This window comes from Carcharodon carcharias, chromosome 7 (assembly GCF_017639515.1).
Source record: "Carcharodon carcharias isolate sCarCar2 chromosome 7, sCarCar2.pri, whole genome shotgun sequence".
NCBI classification, from domain to species: domain Eukaryota; kingdom Metazoa; phylum Chordata; class Chondrichthyes; order Lamniformes; family Lamnidae; genus Carcharodon; species Carcharodon carcharias.
Genome location: NC_054473.1, coordinates 137,520,979 through 137,539,682, shown reverse-complemented (window position 1 = coordinate 137,539,682; position 18,704 = coordinate 137,520,979). Strand labels below are relative to the sequence as shown.

At 39.7% G+C, this 18,704-nt stretch overlaps 1 protein-coding gene and 1 long non-coding RNA gene across 2 annotated transcripts in view; one reads left to right on the top strand and one right to left on the bottom strand.

Annotated features, from left to right (window-relative positions):
* Positions 1-4,616: 4,616 nt before the first annotated feature.
* irx3a (iroquois homeobox 3a) lies at positions 4,617-7,972 on the bottom strand. Its single transcript, XM_041191820.1, has 4 exons — positions 7,471-7,972; positions 5,963-6,977; positions 5,205-5,271; positions 4,617-4,996 (listed from the first exon to the last, which is right to left on the bottom strand). The coding sequence occupies exons 1-4, from the start codon at positions 7,681-7,683 to the stop codon at positions 4,942-4,944; spliced, it is 1,350 nt and encodes a 449-aa protein (XP_041047754.1). The 5' UTR covers positions 7,684-7,972; the 3' UTR covers positions 4,617-4,941.
* Positions 7,973-10,583: 2,611 nt separating this feature from the next.
* The window catches only part of LOC121279664, a 40,580-nt gene continuing 32,459 nt past the window's right edge, over positions 10,584-18,704 (top strand). The window contains exon 1 of the long non-coding RNA XR_005943460.1: positions 10,584-10,650. This is a non-coding gene — a long non-coding RNA (uncharacterized LOC121279664). The remainder of the gene's footprint in view (positions 10,651-18,704) is intronic.

Below are 18,704 nucleotides of genomic sequence, written 5' to 3'. Positions count from 1 at the left end.
TGGTGACTTCTTGCTTTTTTAGACCTCCGAGTAAAGTTATTCGTAAACTGTCGCAGTCTCGCGTCGCTTTTTTTTAAATGAGTCGTTACCTAACTTCCAACCAAACAGAGAACTCAATGGATGCAGTGCGGGTTATTCGCTTCCTTTTAAATCACTCTCCCACCTTGACTGTGAAGCCCGTGGCACTGCCCTGCAATTGGTACCAGTGGCCCCCGAAAACAAAGATTTGATTTCTTGGCGGGAGAGGCGGCAAGTTACCAGGTGCTCTAAACAAACAAAGACATAACATTTCAAAACATATACTTGTAAGAAAAAAAAGATCTGCTGACATCCCTAAGCTTTTACACCGCTTTATAGCGTGAGATTATCCAAACAAGAGGAAAACTTCCTCCAAGAACGAGAAGAGCCACCTCTGGACATACACTGATAAAACGGTGGGTCAGGATGCCTCGCACTCTTCTGCTACCAGGCTTACATACCACACCAACCAAGCCAGAAATCTATTAACATACAGGTACTGAGAAAAAAAAAACACCAGATTTTAAATTATTGCCTTCCACAACTTGACTGCCTGTTTCACCAAAGTGATTCATACATTGTGTGTTATGCCATTCGCCGCATTAACAGGACTAGTACAAAAGTTTGGAGCATGTTTCGTTTTCGAGAAATGTGAATAGAAATGGGCCGAAGGCTCCTTGGAGGCGAACATAACTCTGATCCAGATTTCCAGAGTGACGGGTTAGAGAGGAAATCCATTCGCAGTTGTAGGATGCCAGTTGCCCAGAAGCTTCCCCCTTTACCCGGGGAATGGAAGGCAGCAGCTGGAACACCTGTCTGTTTGGGGATGCTGCTCCTGTCTCCATTTCCCCCAAGGCACTGAAATGCCTGCACTGCTGTGTCAGCTGCAGGATTTCTCATTTTGAACAATATAATCCATACTGTCCTTCTGAAATATTTCCCCAGTAAAACCTGGTCTCCCGCGCCTAAGATCTATTTGTAAATATCAGACGACTTTCAATGTCCAAAGTTGGAAGTATTGTGCGCTCGGCTAAAAGACGGCCTGTTTAAAGAAAAAGTCGATTGCAAAGATCAATTGAAAACAAAAATGACTAGTATTAAATCACTTAGAAATACAGGAAAGCTCGGGCTGTTTTCGGAACACCATGAACTCGCATTCAAAAAGGTCAAAGGGCGGAATTACCCAATTGAGGTGAAATTCAGCATTTATCCAGGTTTAGCATTTTTAACACTGGGGACAAGCTGCGAAACTTTAAACCGTTTAACTCCAAAACAAGTCGCAAATTCAAACAAGTTCAATTGGTGTCCAGTGTTCAAGTTATCGCTTCTAAAGTCAGTTTGATCCCGTCTTGGTCTTGAAAATACCCGAGTCTATTTGTGTTTTTTTTTAAAAATCCTTCATCAAGCTAACTAGTGAAAAACTGAGTAAAAGTTTAAAAACAAAGATGATTGCATCAATCAGTGTCAGGCCAACCAGAGATGATTTATTAATATACGTAATGAGTTCACTTTTGAACAGGAATAGTGGGCAGATAATTGATTGGACAGGAAGGGGAGGGAGGGGGAAACAGGGGAAGGGAGACGAGGAGAGACCGAGATAGAACGATGCATACAGGGGAGAGGTGTCATACACATAAATGCGGCACATAGACAGGGCGACAGAAATAGTAAGTGCCTGAGTCCAGTCCAGTTTAGAACTAAACTTAGGCCTCCACGTAACTACTTCCTTGACTTGCAAACAGTTCCCCAATATAATCTGCAATGTCCACACCTTTAATGAAAAATAAAACAAAGGTAATGTTAATAGTGATTTTGCTGATGTATAACGGTTCACCACGTCTAAGGAATTGAGTGTTATCGAAAGTGAATTTATAGCAGTTGCTTAAATTAGCGGAAAGAGAAAGCACCATGTCCAAATAAAGCAGTAGATTATGACAAGGGTACAGTTGATGTACTGCCGCCAGACTATGAAACTTTCCATCCTGCACAGAGGTGTATCAAGGCACGGGGCCGAGTAATTGCCAATACCCTAGCCTCACATTACTGAACCCTGGCTAAACTGCCAAAACTCGTCAAGTGCTTTTAATGTAATTATATTATTTTAACTGGTTCTAAAATACGACTCATGAAATAAAGCAGAAGTGTCAGCTTCGATTGTACTAACCAAGAGAAACGGCCGGCAGCCAGACTGTATATTGTTTGAAATGTTTGGTGAGACAGATTCAGCATTAAATATTGTACTGTCTACTCAGCTATGCATTCACAGAGCCATAACGAAGGAGAGTGGGAGCTTGGCCAAACAGCTAAACCATGATATCCAAACATTTTAATTAAAACAGCATTGCAGAGTACTTTGAGCTAATTCGTACCAAAAAAAAATACTTGCACGTTTCATTGACTTGAATCAATATCGCAATCACAACTATTTGCAACTGACGCGCTTAAAAATAAACTAAAATACATACTGCTCACTACACTTAGTTAACTAACTGCAGAAAGGTGAATTGTTTTTTAATAAAAACGTGCAAAATAGAAATAGAAATCATTATCGATTAAGTTATCTAGTTCTGATTTATAACCCCACAACCTAAGTCACAATAGTTTCCCTCTCGCGCAGGCGTAATGAATATATTCTATCATACCTTCATTCAACGATTATTTTTCATCACCCCCCCCCCCAAAAAAAAAGACGTATATGACATGATCTAACAAAGGAATTTCATTTTAAATGACTTTTATTTTGATGGTTCTCTTTTTCATCTTCAGTTACTCTGATGCTGAACGCAAGAATCGAATGCACGTCCAACGATTGTACTTGCTATATTATAAATTAATGCGATGCCGAAACCTTCATTGAACAAGGTTTAATCGCGCTATCTGTGGACTTCTGCTCGCTTTAAAAGTTTAGTAATAAAATTTAGTTTAGTATCAATTCTCCGCCCCCCCCCCCCCCCACCAAAACAAAACTCTGAAGGGGTATCTCCTGTTAATGTCTAATGTAACACTTAAGGTTGCAGTATTCTTGATTCTAGAGTCCATTCTGTTATTATTTAGACAAGGGAACACTTAAGGAAATTCATCAGGCTGATTACAGTGTATTTACAAGCATAACAAATATTTCAAATGATCTGGCAATAGCAGCGAATAGATATCTAAAAAGACCTTTTAGCACCATTTATTGTTAATAGAGCTTCTAAAGGAAACAGCTAGGATTTTTTTTTAGAAATGAGCATGAGGCTTAGGGCAATCATTTTGACGCTGTAATTCAATCGGGGGCCGATTCCCTTGTTTTTAAATGAATAATCAACAGACTGAATGGTCCGTTTTCAATAAATACTTTTCTTTTTAACAATTACACATATGTCAGGAGAGAGAACTGGCAGGGGCCTGTTGAAACGATTCTGCACATTTCATTCGCGGAAAATGTTTCCTTTCCTGTGAATGACTATTCACGGGAGGCAAGAAGTTGGCTTACTCCCAAGGAGCAACTCGGCAACTTCTGTAAAAAGTTGGGAACCGATTAGAGCCTGACTTGTGACCTCGATCATTTCATAACTCACAGCTAGGTTTTTCAAAACACCGAGGATAAATAACAGCTTTGACTCAATCCCACAGCTCTGAAAATAATCTGCGCTGTGAATAAAAGTTAATATAGTTTTCGCACAGACCATCAAATTTTACAAAATGAGCGGTTTGAACGTAGCAGGAGTGAATTAGGCAGCTGCCGTTTTATGACTCTTTTCTCCCCATGATGTACCACCATTAAATCTGTGTCGGTTCTCACTGGTTATTACTGTGGCATTTCAGAATGTCTACCTGTAGGAGGCGCTCTTAGCCCGACTCAGTCCAAAACCCAACACATCAGTGTCTGCCCTTCGGGGGTCTGGTATTATACAAGTCATTTAGTCATTATATTGCGTAAGTGTCTCAAGCATCTACAATCATCCCGCATTAAAATATTGCCGTGATTTTTTAACTGAAATCGTATCTTTTAACCATAATGTGAAACTATGATTTCTTGCAACCTGTGAAGACATTACTAAAACCCACAACACAGTGATTTCCAAAACATTGCTTTACAAATGTCATACCTAAACAAACGCCGAAGCTATACTTGAATGCAATATTTCGGTGTCCTTAATAATATTTAAAACTAAGCGTGGCAATTTAATCGCAGCACTCTTTCGGCACTTGGGAATAGCTTAACAATTAGCTGCGATAAGCGATGTATGGTAACTGAAGGTTCCAGCTAAAAGCACCAGCCTTTAAAAAGAATGCAGAGGAAATCGTATGTGATTGCAAGTGTTATTTGCTTTTTAAAAATATATATATTTTTTTAAAAGGTATTTCAAAGTTTCCTGTTAAGCCGCTTACAATCTTCCTTTGCTGGGATCAATAGACATTCTAAAAGAACAGAATTTCAGGTAGCATTTATGTGGGAAATTTTTCAACACGGATTTTGTTTTTTTTTTGTTGGCTGAAATGTCAATTGATAATCATACATCTCAATGTACATAGTGAACAGAATATTGAAAGGTTCCTAGGGATTAGCTACAGAGTGACAGCTTTGAAAATACAGACACAAAGGTAAAGTCGTAACTGTTCATTTATTAGCCAAAAATATATACTTTCTTGTACAATTTCGTTCACACGTATGTACATTTTTGTTTGCGGTATATACAAAACATCTCGAACACCAGGTGATAACTAATTCTCACTGGACTTACAAAAAAAACTGGGTTCCACTTTATGTCACAAACTCAACTAATTGATACACGCCCTGTCGGCTAGTATTACATTAGCAATTTTAGCTTAGTACACATACATGCTTACAGGTTAAACTATACAGGGAAAAAACATTTTTACATTCCATTTAACAAGGAAATGGTTACAAAATAAAGTTAAAAAAAAAGCCAAAATGGACTATGCGGAGGAGAGCGCCGACAAAACCATGGCTGCATCGAGTTGGTTCTGGGGTCTGAAACGAATAAAATTATTGTGGATCAGTGTTGGCAATTTTTTGTAATAAAGTTTGACATCCATATTTTGCATAAAATGTTGTAATTTAAGTTTTGAGTGTAGTTTAACTGCGGTGAAAGGTACACAGGACGCCTATTACTGCAAAGATCTCTAGACTGGTGTAAAATCGTGGGAATTTGCAGTGAAGAATGAAATATGTTTCTTACCGTCTCTGAACCGGCTGAAAAGCTGTCTTTACTATTTTTTTCTCTATTTCCAAGGCACTGTTTCGATCTGTAAATAATAACGAGCTCTTAGAATTGATATTATTCGCCATTACCGAGTCCACCTTTTCTCAAAAGACAGACTCTGAAATTCAACTTTATTATGGAATCGTTACCAATTATACGATTTAAAGGATAAAGTGACCTGAATACAATATAGGTAGGATAAGCGTTATCTTATTACATAGGTCCCATTTTGCCATGTAATACTTACTGGAAAAAGTTATTATAATCAAATTTTAAATTATCTTTTAAGCTGGTACTGAAGATCAGTTTGTTATAAATGCAATTTTGACCATCAAAAAATCATTATCCCATTACTTTGATTGCACCTTGTAGCAGCTCTATCTTGTATTTGGTTACAGTTGAGCAATGGGACTTTTCGTGAGTAGGATGTAAAAATCTCAGTATCGATTTAAAAAGATGAAGAAATAACCTTAATACCGATATTAACCAGCAAATAAAATTAATTCTGAATAGTAGGGATACCTTTGGAGATCATCTTTGAGTTAGTGTTTCCTTTTAAATTTGAACTTTAAAAAAAGGCCCAACTGTTAAGGTTGCTAATTCAGTATTATTCAGATGTTATTTATTTTTTGTATTAAGTTGGCCTTTCTCCTTGCGAATTGTGTAGGGTATTCTCAAAGCCTGACTTCGACCATTATGTGTGTGTGTGTGTGTGTGATTTTAGTTAAATGTACCTGTTCCCGTGGGTTCTGCTGATTGAGCCCGCTCCTCGCCTCTTACTGTGCAAAATGCGGGGACGCCGGCAGCGGGAACTGCCTGGCCAGCACTGAGTCCGAGGAAGTGATTGGAATTAATTAAAGCCAGTGGGTGGTGAGAATAGGTTCGGTTCGTCCAGTTCTGAAATTTGCCCATGGGGCAGGCGAAAAGTCTGTGCTGGCCCAGGAGGGACGAGCCTGCAGGCCCCGCAGGAGAGCCGCTGATCTGTGGCGACCTGCGAGGGTTGTCCGGCGTGGTGGCCGTTTCAGCCAAAGACCAGATCTTAGGCTTCTGGTTTGTGGAGAGGCTGTTCTCGGGCGGGGGGGAGACAGGGCTTTTCCTCTCGGTACTGCTTTTGGTCTGATCACCACTGGGCTGTCCTGAGATCTCAGGCGAAAGGTCGCCCCGTTTTTCTTCAGCCACTCTGCTATCTTTTACCACCGATTTGAGAAAACCGTCCTCTGAACTGTTCAAGTCATCAAAAGTGTCTGAGATTTCCGAATCACTTCTGCCGTCTAGTTTGCAGTCCAAGTTTAAGTCCGTGTCGTGCTCGTCTTCGTCCTCTTTACTCTCAATATTCTCCGTATCGATATTTTCTAAATCGATCTCCTCGTCGTCCTCCTTTTTCTCCCCTTCCATGTCCGGGTCGCTTCCATACGAATTGCCCTCTTCGTCAGTCCGGTTCCTAGGAGTCCAAGTCATCTTGTTCTCCTTTTTAAGCCTCCTGCGCGCGTTGGCGAACCACGTCGACACTTGGGTCAGGGTCATTTTCGTGATAATGGCCAGCATGATCTTCTCCCCTTTCGTGGGGTATGGGTTTTTCCTGTGCTCGTTCAGCCACGCTTTCAAAGTGCTGGTACTTTCCCTGGTGGCGTTTTTCGGCCTGGATGGGTCCCCGAACTGGTATTGGCCGTAAGGGTAATAGGCGGCGTGGTGATGAGGAAAAGCGGGATGCTGCACGCCCGGGCTCTCCTTTAGCTCATACTGGGCACCCTGAACAGGAACACAAACAGCAAGAGCAAAAAGTGGTCAATTTAGAACAGAGAAGTAGAGTGGAACATTATTATTTGAAATACATTCCACACAACTAACAGGTTAAAGGGGTGCTGTGGTGGGAGGGTGGCATGAAGCAAATGGGGCGAGAAAGTATTAAGAGTTAAAACTGGCAAGGAGCAAAACAAAAATGGAGCTGCCACAAAAAGGAAATCTGCAAGTGAAATTGACAAGGAAGCGCGAGTGAAACTGACAAACGCAATCCAGAAAGAGCCTGAAAACTTTTAGGGACAGAACTCGACAGTGGAAATGGAAACGGTTATTTTTTTTGTTGTTGAAACAATTGTCTTTATTAAAAACGGCAGAGTCACCGCTCTCCTTCCTCAGCCCGCGTCCTGTTTTCATAATCGCAGCAAACTTTTTTTCTCTTTTTTTTTAATGATTTACCGGCATTAAGGGACTAGGAGAAGCAAATTGACGTAAATGTTCTTACCAGCTGAGGAAACATGGGGAGATCGGCTGCATAAGGCAAAAAGGCGCCGTATCCTTGAGCGGCATAAGGGGATCCATACATGGTTAGTACAGTAGAGGCAGCGCCGGACGCCGTCAGATCGCTCCCAGCCCTGGAAGACGATATGCCCTGGCGATCTGGGTAAAGTGGCCTAGTAGCAGCAATGTACTGATATCCCAGTTGTGGGAAAGACATGGTCAGTGACTAATGCGAGAGAAATCGCTGTGCAGAAAGCGCCAGAGTATCCACTTTTAATGCTACAGATTCAACTGAAAGTATACGTTTCCACATGCAGGCGCGCACTGTAACCGATCCGATCGCTCTCTCAACTTGCTATTGATCTGAGGGTGCCCAGGTCAGGTCCTAACAGATTCGTAGAGATTATTCGGAGTTGATGGCCTGATTGACATTTCTGGCATTAGCTAAGCCCCTCCTATTTCTTTAGGGTCCGCCGCAGCTTTTACTCAATCTCTGCCTTTGTCACAGAGCGTGTCTTTTCCAAATCTATTTACTGACGTCGCGATCTTTTATTTCAGTTGCTTTCAAGTCGCAGTTTGCGATCGCCAATCAGTACCAGCTCTCCGGCAAAAAACACGCCCGCCCCAAATGTTTTAAAGAAGAACATTGGCCTCCCACTTTTTTTTTGCCACGGGGTTTTCTTTTTAAAAGCTGCGCATTTGTAGAACTATAATTGGCACTAAAAGAAAACAAGAGAAAGAAAACCGACCTAAGTAAGACAAAACGGCATCCGAACAAGTTGAAATCGCTTTGATGTAGTTTTTTTTTACAACCAGCTTGACAAAACTTTATTCTCCCTAACCCATTGTTTTAACTTTGTTAAGCAGATACTTAGTTTTGGTGCTGCAGAGACAGAATGCACATACTTCGGCTTTCATCCTGATATCTGTCCTCTTAAAGGAAGTTATTGGTACCAAATGGATTAGTTTCTTTTTTATTAAAAAAAAGAGCTGGTGTTTCTTACGCTGCAGGAACCAATTCTGCGTAGGCAGAGAGTGGGCGATATAGTTCAGGATCGAGTTAATTCGGTGTTAATAATGGACTTCAAACGGTTATAGAGTCACCACTTTACATCAAAGCGGACTAAGGCAAATTTAAAACACAAAAAGAAATCCGACGCAAAACCCCAGAAGCTGCCAGTCCCGTGGTTACACTGGTAAATACGCGGTGTGAAAGGCACAAACACCAGCACCTTCATACCAAACTCATTATCACTTTTTGTCCTGGCCCTAAACTGTAATTAGCAAATTTATGACCCCACGTTGTTTATTCCCTGTTCCTTGCTACGCTGTGGTGTTCTCAAACGATAGGTCTGCATGATAAAGCCAAACACGAGGTTGTAATAAATGCGGATTAGAGTGAAGCAAGCCTCTGAATTGAAATTCTCCGAATCAATATATTAAATCTGTATGTACCACATCTAATCGCTTTATGGCTCATCTTTCTGGTATTTGATGTCAGATAATCGTCCACCCATTGTTTGAAGAATAAAGTAAATTTAAGATTTTATTTTTCTGGTCTTGTTAAGTGACGGTAGGTGATAAATTCGACTATTGAATTTAGTAGAAATACAAATTAGAAATCGAATAATTGATTGATTTTTGAGAGGTGTCAGAAATCAGACGGTTTTTTTTGTTCTTTAATCGGGTTGGGCATTTAAACAGAAAGAATGCAAGAAGTAGCTCAGTGTGATCTGGACTCATACATTTTCAATAGCAGTTCAGTGCTGCCCTTAGTTCTCCATTATGCGATAGTGAATGTTTGGCGTGGGAGGAATTCACTGCGGTGCGACTTTGCGCACACTCTAGGACCCTGTTGCCTGCATAGTTTTTTTTTAAAAGCTGCTTTATTAAACTTTAGATCATTAATTTCAGAAGGACTGTTTTCTGTGCAGAGCAAGGTTTTCGATGCGATCCGTGTTTAGCGATTTTACAAGGACAAAGACCCATCTACATCTTTTGGTTATAGATCGGCGTTGCAGCACATTGGAGAGCTGGTCGCTGTTTAAGTTTGACCTGAGCAAGGCTTGAGGCGGGATGAACCTCAGTCCAATTTCTGGGCAGGCTATTTGAAGGGAGGACGGGAGAGGTGGATTATTAGCTTATTAATTACTTCAAATACATTGCCGTGTGCCATGTAGACAGAATTCTAATCATCTTGAAAAAAATCAATATTGTGGCTCCGCGCCTCTAGACAAGAGGGTGTTTCTGGAAATTCTTCATTCGCATATGTGAGAGTAAAGGCAGCGATCACACCAGCGCAAAGTGGTGCAGAGAATAGAAATGGGTCCAGAAACGGCATGAGAAGGCAGTGGTGGAGAGTAAAGTGTCGAGAAAAATGGAAAAGAGGCATTGAACACATCTTTGGAAAAACCAAAAAGATTAAACACTCAAAGAGGACAGGAGAAGGGAGGGGGATGAAAGGACAGGAGGAAAAGTAAGAATGAAAAGCCAAGAACACAGACTGAAAATATGATAATCTAAAGCAAATAGAAGTAGAGAGGCAAACTAAGGACAAGAAATAAACAGACTGAAGGACTGAGATTAAAGAGAGCAGATCACAAGGAAAGAATAGAAAAAGATCAGAATAGGAAAACACGGAGGGAAAACGCTAAAAAGTGATTTCAAACAAATGTGTGAAGAATGTGTTGAGCAGAAGGCCGGAGCACTAAATCTTGGAAACGGGAAGGATTTAGCAAAGTGAGACAATGGGGAAATGAGCGAAAACAATGATTAGCATTGGACAAAAAGCAAAAAGACGGAAAGAGCAAATGTTGGAGCACAGGTGATACAGCCAGAAAGATCAGTAAGGAATTGGAGGTCAGGGCATCGAGCGTTTGGACGCTGCCTTTCTATAGATTCTATATTGTTATGCTAATGTGATTTGCCCCGTGTCACTGAGCGTACTTCATATCGTGCTATCAGTAATTTAGATGTTTGTTACTTACTGAAAGACACGTGGATTGTGACTGGTTTAAATATGCTCAGTAAGAAACGTGTCTCCTCTGTCATTGACATCTGCAACAGCATCAACGCACTCATAATCAATTAATTTAATGAGTAACTTTACCGGCTGAAGTACACACTGTACAAAAATCAATTAGTCGAGTGAATAAGCCAGCCTCTTGATTTTCGGGGACATATGGTACTGAATATGTTGTTGTTATTAACCCTTTGAAGACTTAGTGGCTTCGTTAAATTATTGTGCCATCAAGATGCTTTTCAATACTTAGTCGTTTTAAAATGATTTATGCAAAGAATAATTATAACTGTTAAGTAACAAAGCATTAAGTGCTTATAAGGAGCAAACAGGCACTAGTTCAGTCCTGTGGCACAATGTTTTTGATACCAGTTTATGCTAAGTAAGAAATTATTGCATATTTTGCGCATTCTTCCAGGGGAAGGCTATTACGCTATTAGGATCAATGTTTCCTTCGGGGCAAAAGCTTCATGTCGAGATTTCATTACAGGGGAGTCATCAAACGGGAAGCGCCATTATTTATTATTTCATGTACTTTTGCAGCGTTATTTTCTGATCAAGGATTGAAAGAAAATTAAAAGGTCAGACGGACTCGTTTCGCGCTCTAAAACGGCCAAGTGGATGAAGCTGTCTTAAACGGCGGACCCGGCTGGGACAGTTCCCCGCTCTGAGGCACTCGGACCCCGGCCATGACACGTGCCGCATCTCCGGGCGGTGTCAGGAGCCGCTGGCCAGCTGCTGATTTATGACTCCTCTTTAACACTCGTTACTCCTTTTACACTTATAAACCTCTTCAGGGAATGTATAAGAAGTCATGGTTAAAGTGAACGCTATAAAATCTTCCATAATCTGAAACCGATCCTTTTTTTTGTAAAACAAAGTTGAGCCAGTGCTTGTCCCTCACTGAGACTTCCGCAGTGAACTGTAAATAGACTTTTAATGACAGCGAAGCATGATTGAGTTTTATTTTGCTCATTTAAAAATATTTATATTTCCCTAATGTTAAACACCACGACTGGAAGTCCCATCGGAATATGCATTACGCATATGTAATCGATCCGTCACATTCAAATCCATAGTGAGATTTATCTCGCAAGATATTTAGGATCCTTTGGGATTGGTTAATAACACCTATATAATTCCTATAATATAACTTAAACCCGTCGCTTTCCTTGGCAAATAACTTGATCCAGTGTTGGTCTTTACAATTGCACCTTTGTCTGAATGCAAAATCACGAAACTTGTTGGCAGTCAGTTTGATTCTGCAGCATACAGGATGCCTCTTGGAGACGAAATCACGAAGAGATTTTTGAATGCTCCAATTAGATGTTTATCTAAATCAATAAATCAAGGCGGGCATCCAATTTACAATAATATCCGAATGCCGGTTCAACCAAACGAGAATCAGTGGAAACAGTCGTGCTGAAAAAGTGCTGGGGAAGAGAGAGAAAAAAAAGAGGGAGCGGGAGAGATCAAAGTGATGAAAAAAGAGCAGCCAACACTCTTCGAATTACACTTTTGGAGTTTTTCCGTAATTCCGGGCCGACAGATAACAAGTTGCACATTCCTTATCGCATATGGAATCAATCGTTAGCAGCCCTCTGATCAAAATCTGTTAATTGCGCTGACATTTGATTTGGAAAGAAAACAGAATTAATGACCCACAATGTTTGGAGCACCCATTGGTCTGAAAGCCTGTGACACAACTATTTTTTTTACTACTTAAAAACACCAACTTTTATTTGCAAATTCTTGGAGGGAGACATTTATAAAATCAGGACCTTTGGGGGAGCTCGGGGTGTCTCCTTAGACTTCTACATCTTAAATTTCATTGCAGCAGAGGGGCGGCAGTTTAATGTCAGGGGATTTCAAATTAGTTACTGCTGTTTCTTTCCTAATGCCAAACGTTAAAAATAGGCCCAGCCTTTTAAAATATCGAATACAATAACCTCTTTCGTACAAAACAGGAAAGTGGAGATTTGCAACCTGTGACCCCCAAATAACATATTTAGTTCGTTTTTAAAAAAAAATATACATTTAAATGTACTCGAAGTGCAAGATTTCCCCAAGCAGTTTGCAACTTAACAGTCGTTACCTTCGCTGTTGTACTTAGCTAGTGTGGAGTATATTTTCTACATTTACTGGCAGTTATTGCTGTTTATAAACTGTTTCGGGCAAATATACAACTAAGCACAATATTGATGAGTAAAATGGCATTCTTGTTTTAAGATGTGGTGTACCCAAGTTAAGTTGACGAATTGTAGTTACTAAGACACGTATGTATCATTTGGATATTGAGATGGTAGCAATTACTGTTTCCGTGGACATACTGTGCGAGGGGGTGAAAATCAGTGCTCGTGGAGATTTTTTTTCTCTATCTTAGGGAGAAAAGCAGAGACTAATTCAAAACGTGCGGAACGGGTCAATGGGAACACAGTGACAAACAGCTCCGTTTTCTTTCGTAACATGGTCTCTGGTCTCATGAGGCGCTATCGAATGCGAAGCCTCAGTATCAAGCACCTGTGAGCGACTTCACACCAGCAAGCAGGGATTAGGAGTGGGCAAACATAGCATCTAAATTCCTATTAGATCTCCGCAGCAGTGGATGTTCCTTTTATTTTTAATGTAGATGGATCGTTGCAGGATAACCGACACAGATCTGACATTTTATTTAAACGCTGTAGTTAAATAAACCACGGTTAACTTCGAAAGCAAACCACGTTGGTTCCCTGTAATATTTCACGCGTTTCAGTATTTGCTACATCGCAATCAAGAAGGAATAGGGTTTCCGAAACAGAATAACCATTTAACAGCAGCATACCACAAACATTCTAACTCCATGCCATGATAGTTACAGACTGTCCTTGATGGATCCGACATTGCCCCGTTCGCATAATGTGTTTCACAAGCTTATGCACAACTAGTTGTTTAAAACACACGTGGAAGAGCGGGGCAGACAAGGCGGCAGTCATTGCCGTTTGCCAGCTACAGGGGGCTGAAAACGGTGCACGGGGCTAGCAAAGGGAAACAACTGCGAGGTGAATGTTAAAAGGAACCCATAAATAATGATTTTGTGGTTAAATCCTGGAGTTTGTGTAGTAATTGATTAGGGAGGTCAGGGCTCCTGGTGGCAAGCAGCCGGCAGCCGTTAGTGGCTTCGCTGCCGTCGAGCCTTTGGTAAATATTGTGCTGTGGATCCTGTGGGGGCTTCCAAGTGTTTTATTATAGGCTTTCCGTCTGATTATTTGAATGCTATTTACACTGAACTTTTTACTCACTGAAATCGGGCCCGAACTGAGCGGGCATCTTAGTGCAAAAAAATGATCGCCTGGAGAATACCTCTCTCTCGCACTCTCGCGGGTTCTCTGGCTAGACAAATGCCACGGGGACGTGTTAATTAATCAATCCAAACAGCCAAAACCAGAGACAAACAGCCCCCTCTCTCTCTAGCTCTAGCTTGCTATTTCCAAACAGAATTGATCTTTAAAAAAAAGGGACTTGGGGCATACATTAAAAAGAAGTTTGGAAACATTTTCCCAATACAAAATGACCTCGACCCTCACTGTTCTTTTTCCTTACATCCGGAGAATGCGATTTAAAACTGTAATCTGGATTGTATGGCTGTGTCTACAATAAATCCATCTATTTACCGTCCTATCTACTCCCATCTCCTATCGACAATATCGCCATTCCAGAAGATATGCTATAATTAACTTTTGCCGGGTTATATTGTGTTATATTTAATGCTAACTGTTTTAATTGGTCTAATCCGCAGACGGAGATATTGTACACGATAAGCAATAGATGGATGGAAGCAGTGAGTTATTGATCGATTTAACTAGCGCGGTTGATTAGGTTGAAATTTATTTTGAAATGAGACTGTTATTTTGCTGATATGGGCGGTTTCATGGTGCGAACCGATAAAGTGCATAAATCCATTGACTATGCAGTTTTTTCGGTTTTCTTGGAGTCTTAACACTCTTTACAAAGTCTTATATCAGTAACAAATAACCATTGATTTCTCGTAAAGTCAGTTTTGAATTGGAATGAGTAACTCCGGGCAGTGCTATCACTGTATTACATGGAAATGTCCCAGGTAACAAGATGAACATTGATTCAGCATTATGTTTGATCAATAATGAAATAAGTAACTTCAGGGCCAAATTAAAATGCAAACTGGCTTAACACTTGCAATTTCTGGGCTAAGTGACAACGGTTTATTCAGTTGGGAAAATAACCATATTTGCGATAAGGCTGCCTCTTTTATCCTGCAAATTTAATGAGCCCTGATAGAGATCAGCTTTAATCTAGAAAGATGATTTTTTATTGTGGCATTGCCGCGATATCTGGAAGCCGTCTAGCATTACTTGTTATTATTTGGATGCCAGATTCCTTTATAAGTCGTTTTAACGTAAATCATTGCTGGGTTTGTAGAGTTCCTAAGAATCCTCGGAGTTAACAACGTTTAAGAGGGAAAAGTGATTTCACTGAAAAAAAAGGTAACGTGACTCGACTCCTTCCAGTGACGGCCTTTGACCCAATTTATCTCCCTTTTCTACATGGCTAGTTTTTACAGCCCTCAGTATCATTATTGAAGTCATCACATGAATTGATTTCCAATGGCACTTCGCGCCTCCATTGAGAGCAGACACCTAGACAAGAGCTTTCTTTTTCGTTGTGATCCCTTTATTAACCACAGCTCTTAGGAGTGGGCTGCCAGGGCCAGGGAGTTCCTCAATCCCGAGAGAGAGAGAGAGAGAGAGAGAGAGACTGTGTGTGTGAGAGAGGAGAGTGTGAGAGAGATAATGAGAGAGAGGGGTGAGTGAAATAGATAGAGAGACAGCATGAGGAGAGACACAAAGAAAACAGCGCAGACAGAGATTAGAGAAACGTCAGAATGAGCTGGCACACAAAAAAGAAACATAACAGAGAAAAAATGAAATAAAACTATTGAAAAATGGGGTGAAGAATTAGGTAAAGTTAAGAACAACAAATACGAAAGAGCTCTATAAAGTGAAGTTAAGAGCATATGAACAGGAAAAGGTGGATTTGGATGGAAAATGATGGGACGAATACAGGAGAGATTGCTGAGCAATAGGGTTTGGGAAATTCATGTTTAAAAGAGTTTAGGGAACAAGGCAAGAGAAAGAGCTTCCCCTGCTCTGTTCGACATCTGAAACATTCCAAGATTCAAACGCAAAAAAAAAAATCTAATAGATTCCTTTCTAATGGGGTGTAAACGTCATTAAACCTTTAACCCTTCCAGAGCTGAGCGTTCTCTGCAGTTCCCCATTTTCTGGACTTCACAGGGTCACCGCGGTCTCCAGGTAATGCCCGAATGCAGAGTGTTCCTCCCAGACTCGGGATATTTATTTCTCGCTCATTACCAATTATTTGACGGGAATGTTACTATTTTATAGACTTCATTTTAGATTCGAGGCAAATATTCAATATTTTCAATGGAGTTGGATATAGAAAAACCTTCCTGTAGAAAACCAATGCATGCCGTCTCACAATTTGAGCATCTTGCTGTTTACTGATTGAAATTAGTTTCAAACTCACTGAAGCTCTGAAGAAATGTCATATAAACTCAAAACGGGAACTCTGTTTCTCTCTCCACAGATGCTGCTAGGCCTGCTGAGTTTTTCCAGCATTTTCTGTTTTTATTTCAAACTCACTGGACCATTTGTGTGTGATCCAGTTAACCATCCACTTCGAATATTTCAACTTTTAAGTATTCTCATTGCCGTTTTTTGATATTCGTATATAAATCTATAAAGTTAATGTTTGAGAAAATCGAACGAAATATAAAGCAGGCTTATTAACGCAGCCTAATCTACAAAATTATTGCGATTACTAAAAGTCTGTGTTTTTAATTATGGAAGCGTTTAGTTCACCTTGTTGGAGTTATATTTATTACTTTTTGAATCTGCAGCTCAGAGATCCTCAATACAGTCATAAATATGCGCGTGCACACATACACGTACATGTACACATAAGCAGAAACAAACATTTGTCACACCTACAGGGATGTATATATTCATATAATGAACACACACGCACAAATACATAACATAAAGGCAAACATTAATGCATGACCCCACAGTACATATGTGCAAGTTATAAGGTTTACATTGGTTTTTAGTCTATATATTAAACCTTTCTGTTAAGTGGGTTTGTTATTAAATTTCACAATACTATGTTACAAAAGTTAGAAACTGGAAATTGTTTTTCTAGAAACTGAAATTCTAAGTCAATCCAATCTTGGAACAATCCATATCTTCACTTTCTCTCCCTGTGTTGTAAAACACAGCCAGTGCCCTCTAGTTCTCTCTGTGATATTTGAGATATTATGGATTACACACACACACACATATATATATATATATATATATACATATATAGAGAGAGAAAGAGAGGGCTTCATTTAAAGAGTGTTTCTGGAAATAAGCTTTGTGACAAACCTGCATTAGAGAGCAAACTTAATGTAGTACAAGGCTCTAACCATGGTAGGCCCCAGCTGGTGGGCATTGCAGTTCAGGCCAATAAAAAATAATTTCTAGTTTCTTCTCAAACTGTTCAGAAAGATAGGTTTTAATTCTGAACCATTTTAACTCCTATTAATGGAAACACACACACAAAAAGGCAGGTATTAAATTACAAATATACTCCTCTTTTGATATTATTTGAATCATTGCCTAATCTTATTTTCAAAGTAGAAGTGCTTGGTGATTCTGGTGTTTTAAGCATCCACCTTATAATACTTAATACATGCATTGGGTGTATATATATATATATATATACATATGTTATATATATTTAAATGGTAAACATTTAATACACATAAATTGTAATGTAAGTAATAAGTATTTTATCTCATATACTGAAATATATATCACACCATCATTGAAAACCACAATGGACCATGTACCACTGAATTCTGCAGATCTGGCCTAATGTGTGAAAGAAAATCACTAACTTTTTTGCAAAAATCATTTGTATAATTGTGGCATCAATAGAGCAGGAGTTACTGATTGTTGCTGACACGTGGGCCACATTAGTCCTATTATATGATTCAAAAAAGGAACACACTTTCAAGTTCTGCTCTGACTTTCAGTGTTACAAAGAGAGAATTAAAACCATGTTATATAGAAATCAACATCCACTGCTAGGTCAACATTGGGATTGCTACAACTGGCTTAATTGTTAGTTGGTATTGGACAAATTCACACATTTGATTGTTACTCAAAGAGCCCTGCTGGAAAGTGAGACCACTTGGACATTAGGGAGGTCATTAGGCTCAACTGGGTTTCCCCCCATGGTCATATGGCCTGATGACATGCACTGTCTCAGACCAATACCTACAGAATTATTACTTGAATGATGTGCCAGAGGACAGTCTGTAATTGGCAACTGTGCTCCAGCCTTCAGAATGAAGGAGAGAAAATTTGGTTGAAATAAAGACCTGGGATTGTTCAATGATAATCATAATCTAATAATGGTTATATATCATTGAGAGCATAGTTATCCAGCATGGTGCTCATATTGCCTAATGTGTACTGCCTTGCTATTAAGCACTTAATAAACTGATTGAACATAGCAACATTTTACTTCTGACACCATGCTGTACTGTTCCTAATATTTTGCAGAACATCAGCAGGGAGATATGACCATCTGCATATAGATAAGTATAAGGAGTATTTCACCTCCCCCACATCTTTGCTTTTTCTGGAATACTTATGAATCATCTTAAAAGTGGCCTAATGGATTTTGAAGATTTTAATATTTATTATCTCTTTATGGAAATTTCAATAAAAAAATTGTGACAAATAATTCAACAGTACAGCAAAATATTGACACCAGTAGCTTTGACTTGTGTCATGGGCCAACATTAATTATGGCATCTTAATAAAATGTAATACACATTTAATGGTGCACAGTGCTGTGTTCTTCTCAGGATTCAACATTTTATCTCCCTCCCAAAGTACTGAGTGTCATTTTTTGTTGCATGTACAAGCTTATGACGTGAAACAGCAATTGCAATGGCAGTAGCACTCAGCTGCCCTTGTGCTTTGTTACCTGGTACAAACAGTTGATTTTGTGAGTTGGTTCTGAAGTATGACAGTTTGTATTTTTATGCGTGCAGCTTGTAAAAGGGGTATAGTTGCAAGTTTGGGGTGCATGCACTATTTCAGATTCTCAGCATTTACACATAACAC

Excerpts from the sequence above, each read along its gene's own strand:
- irx3a (XM_041191820.1), bottom strand. The coding sequence starts at position 7,683 with ATGTCTTTCCCACAACTGGGATATCAGTACATTGCTGCTACTAGGCCA. Across the intron at positions 6,978-7,470 it reads TCCCCATGTTTCCTCAGCTG|GGTGCCCAGTATGAGCTAAA; the intron begins GTAAGAACATTT and ends GTTCCTGTTCAG. Across the intron at positions 4,997-5,204 it reads TTTCAGCCGGTTCAGAGACG|ACCCCAGAACCAACTCGATG; the intron begins GTAAGAAACATA and ends TATTCGTTTCAG.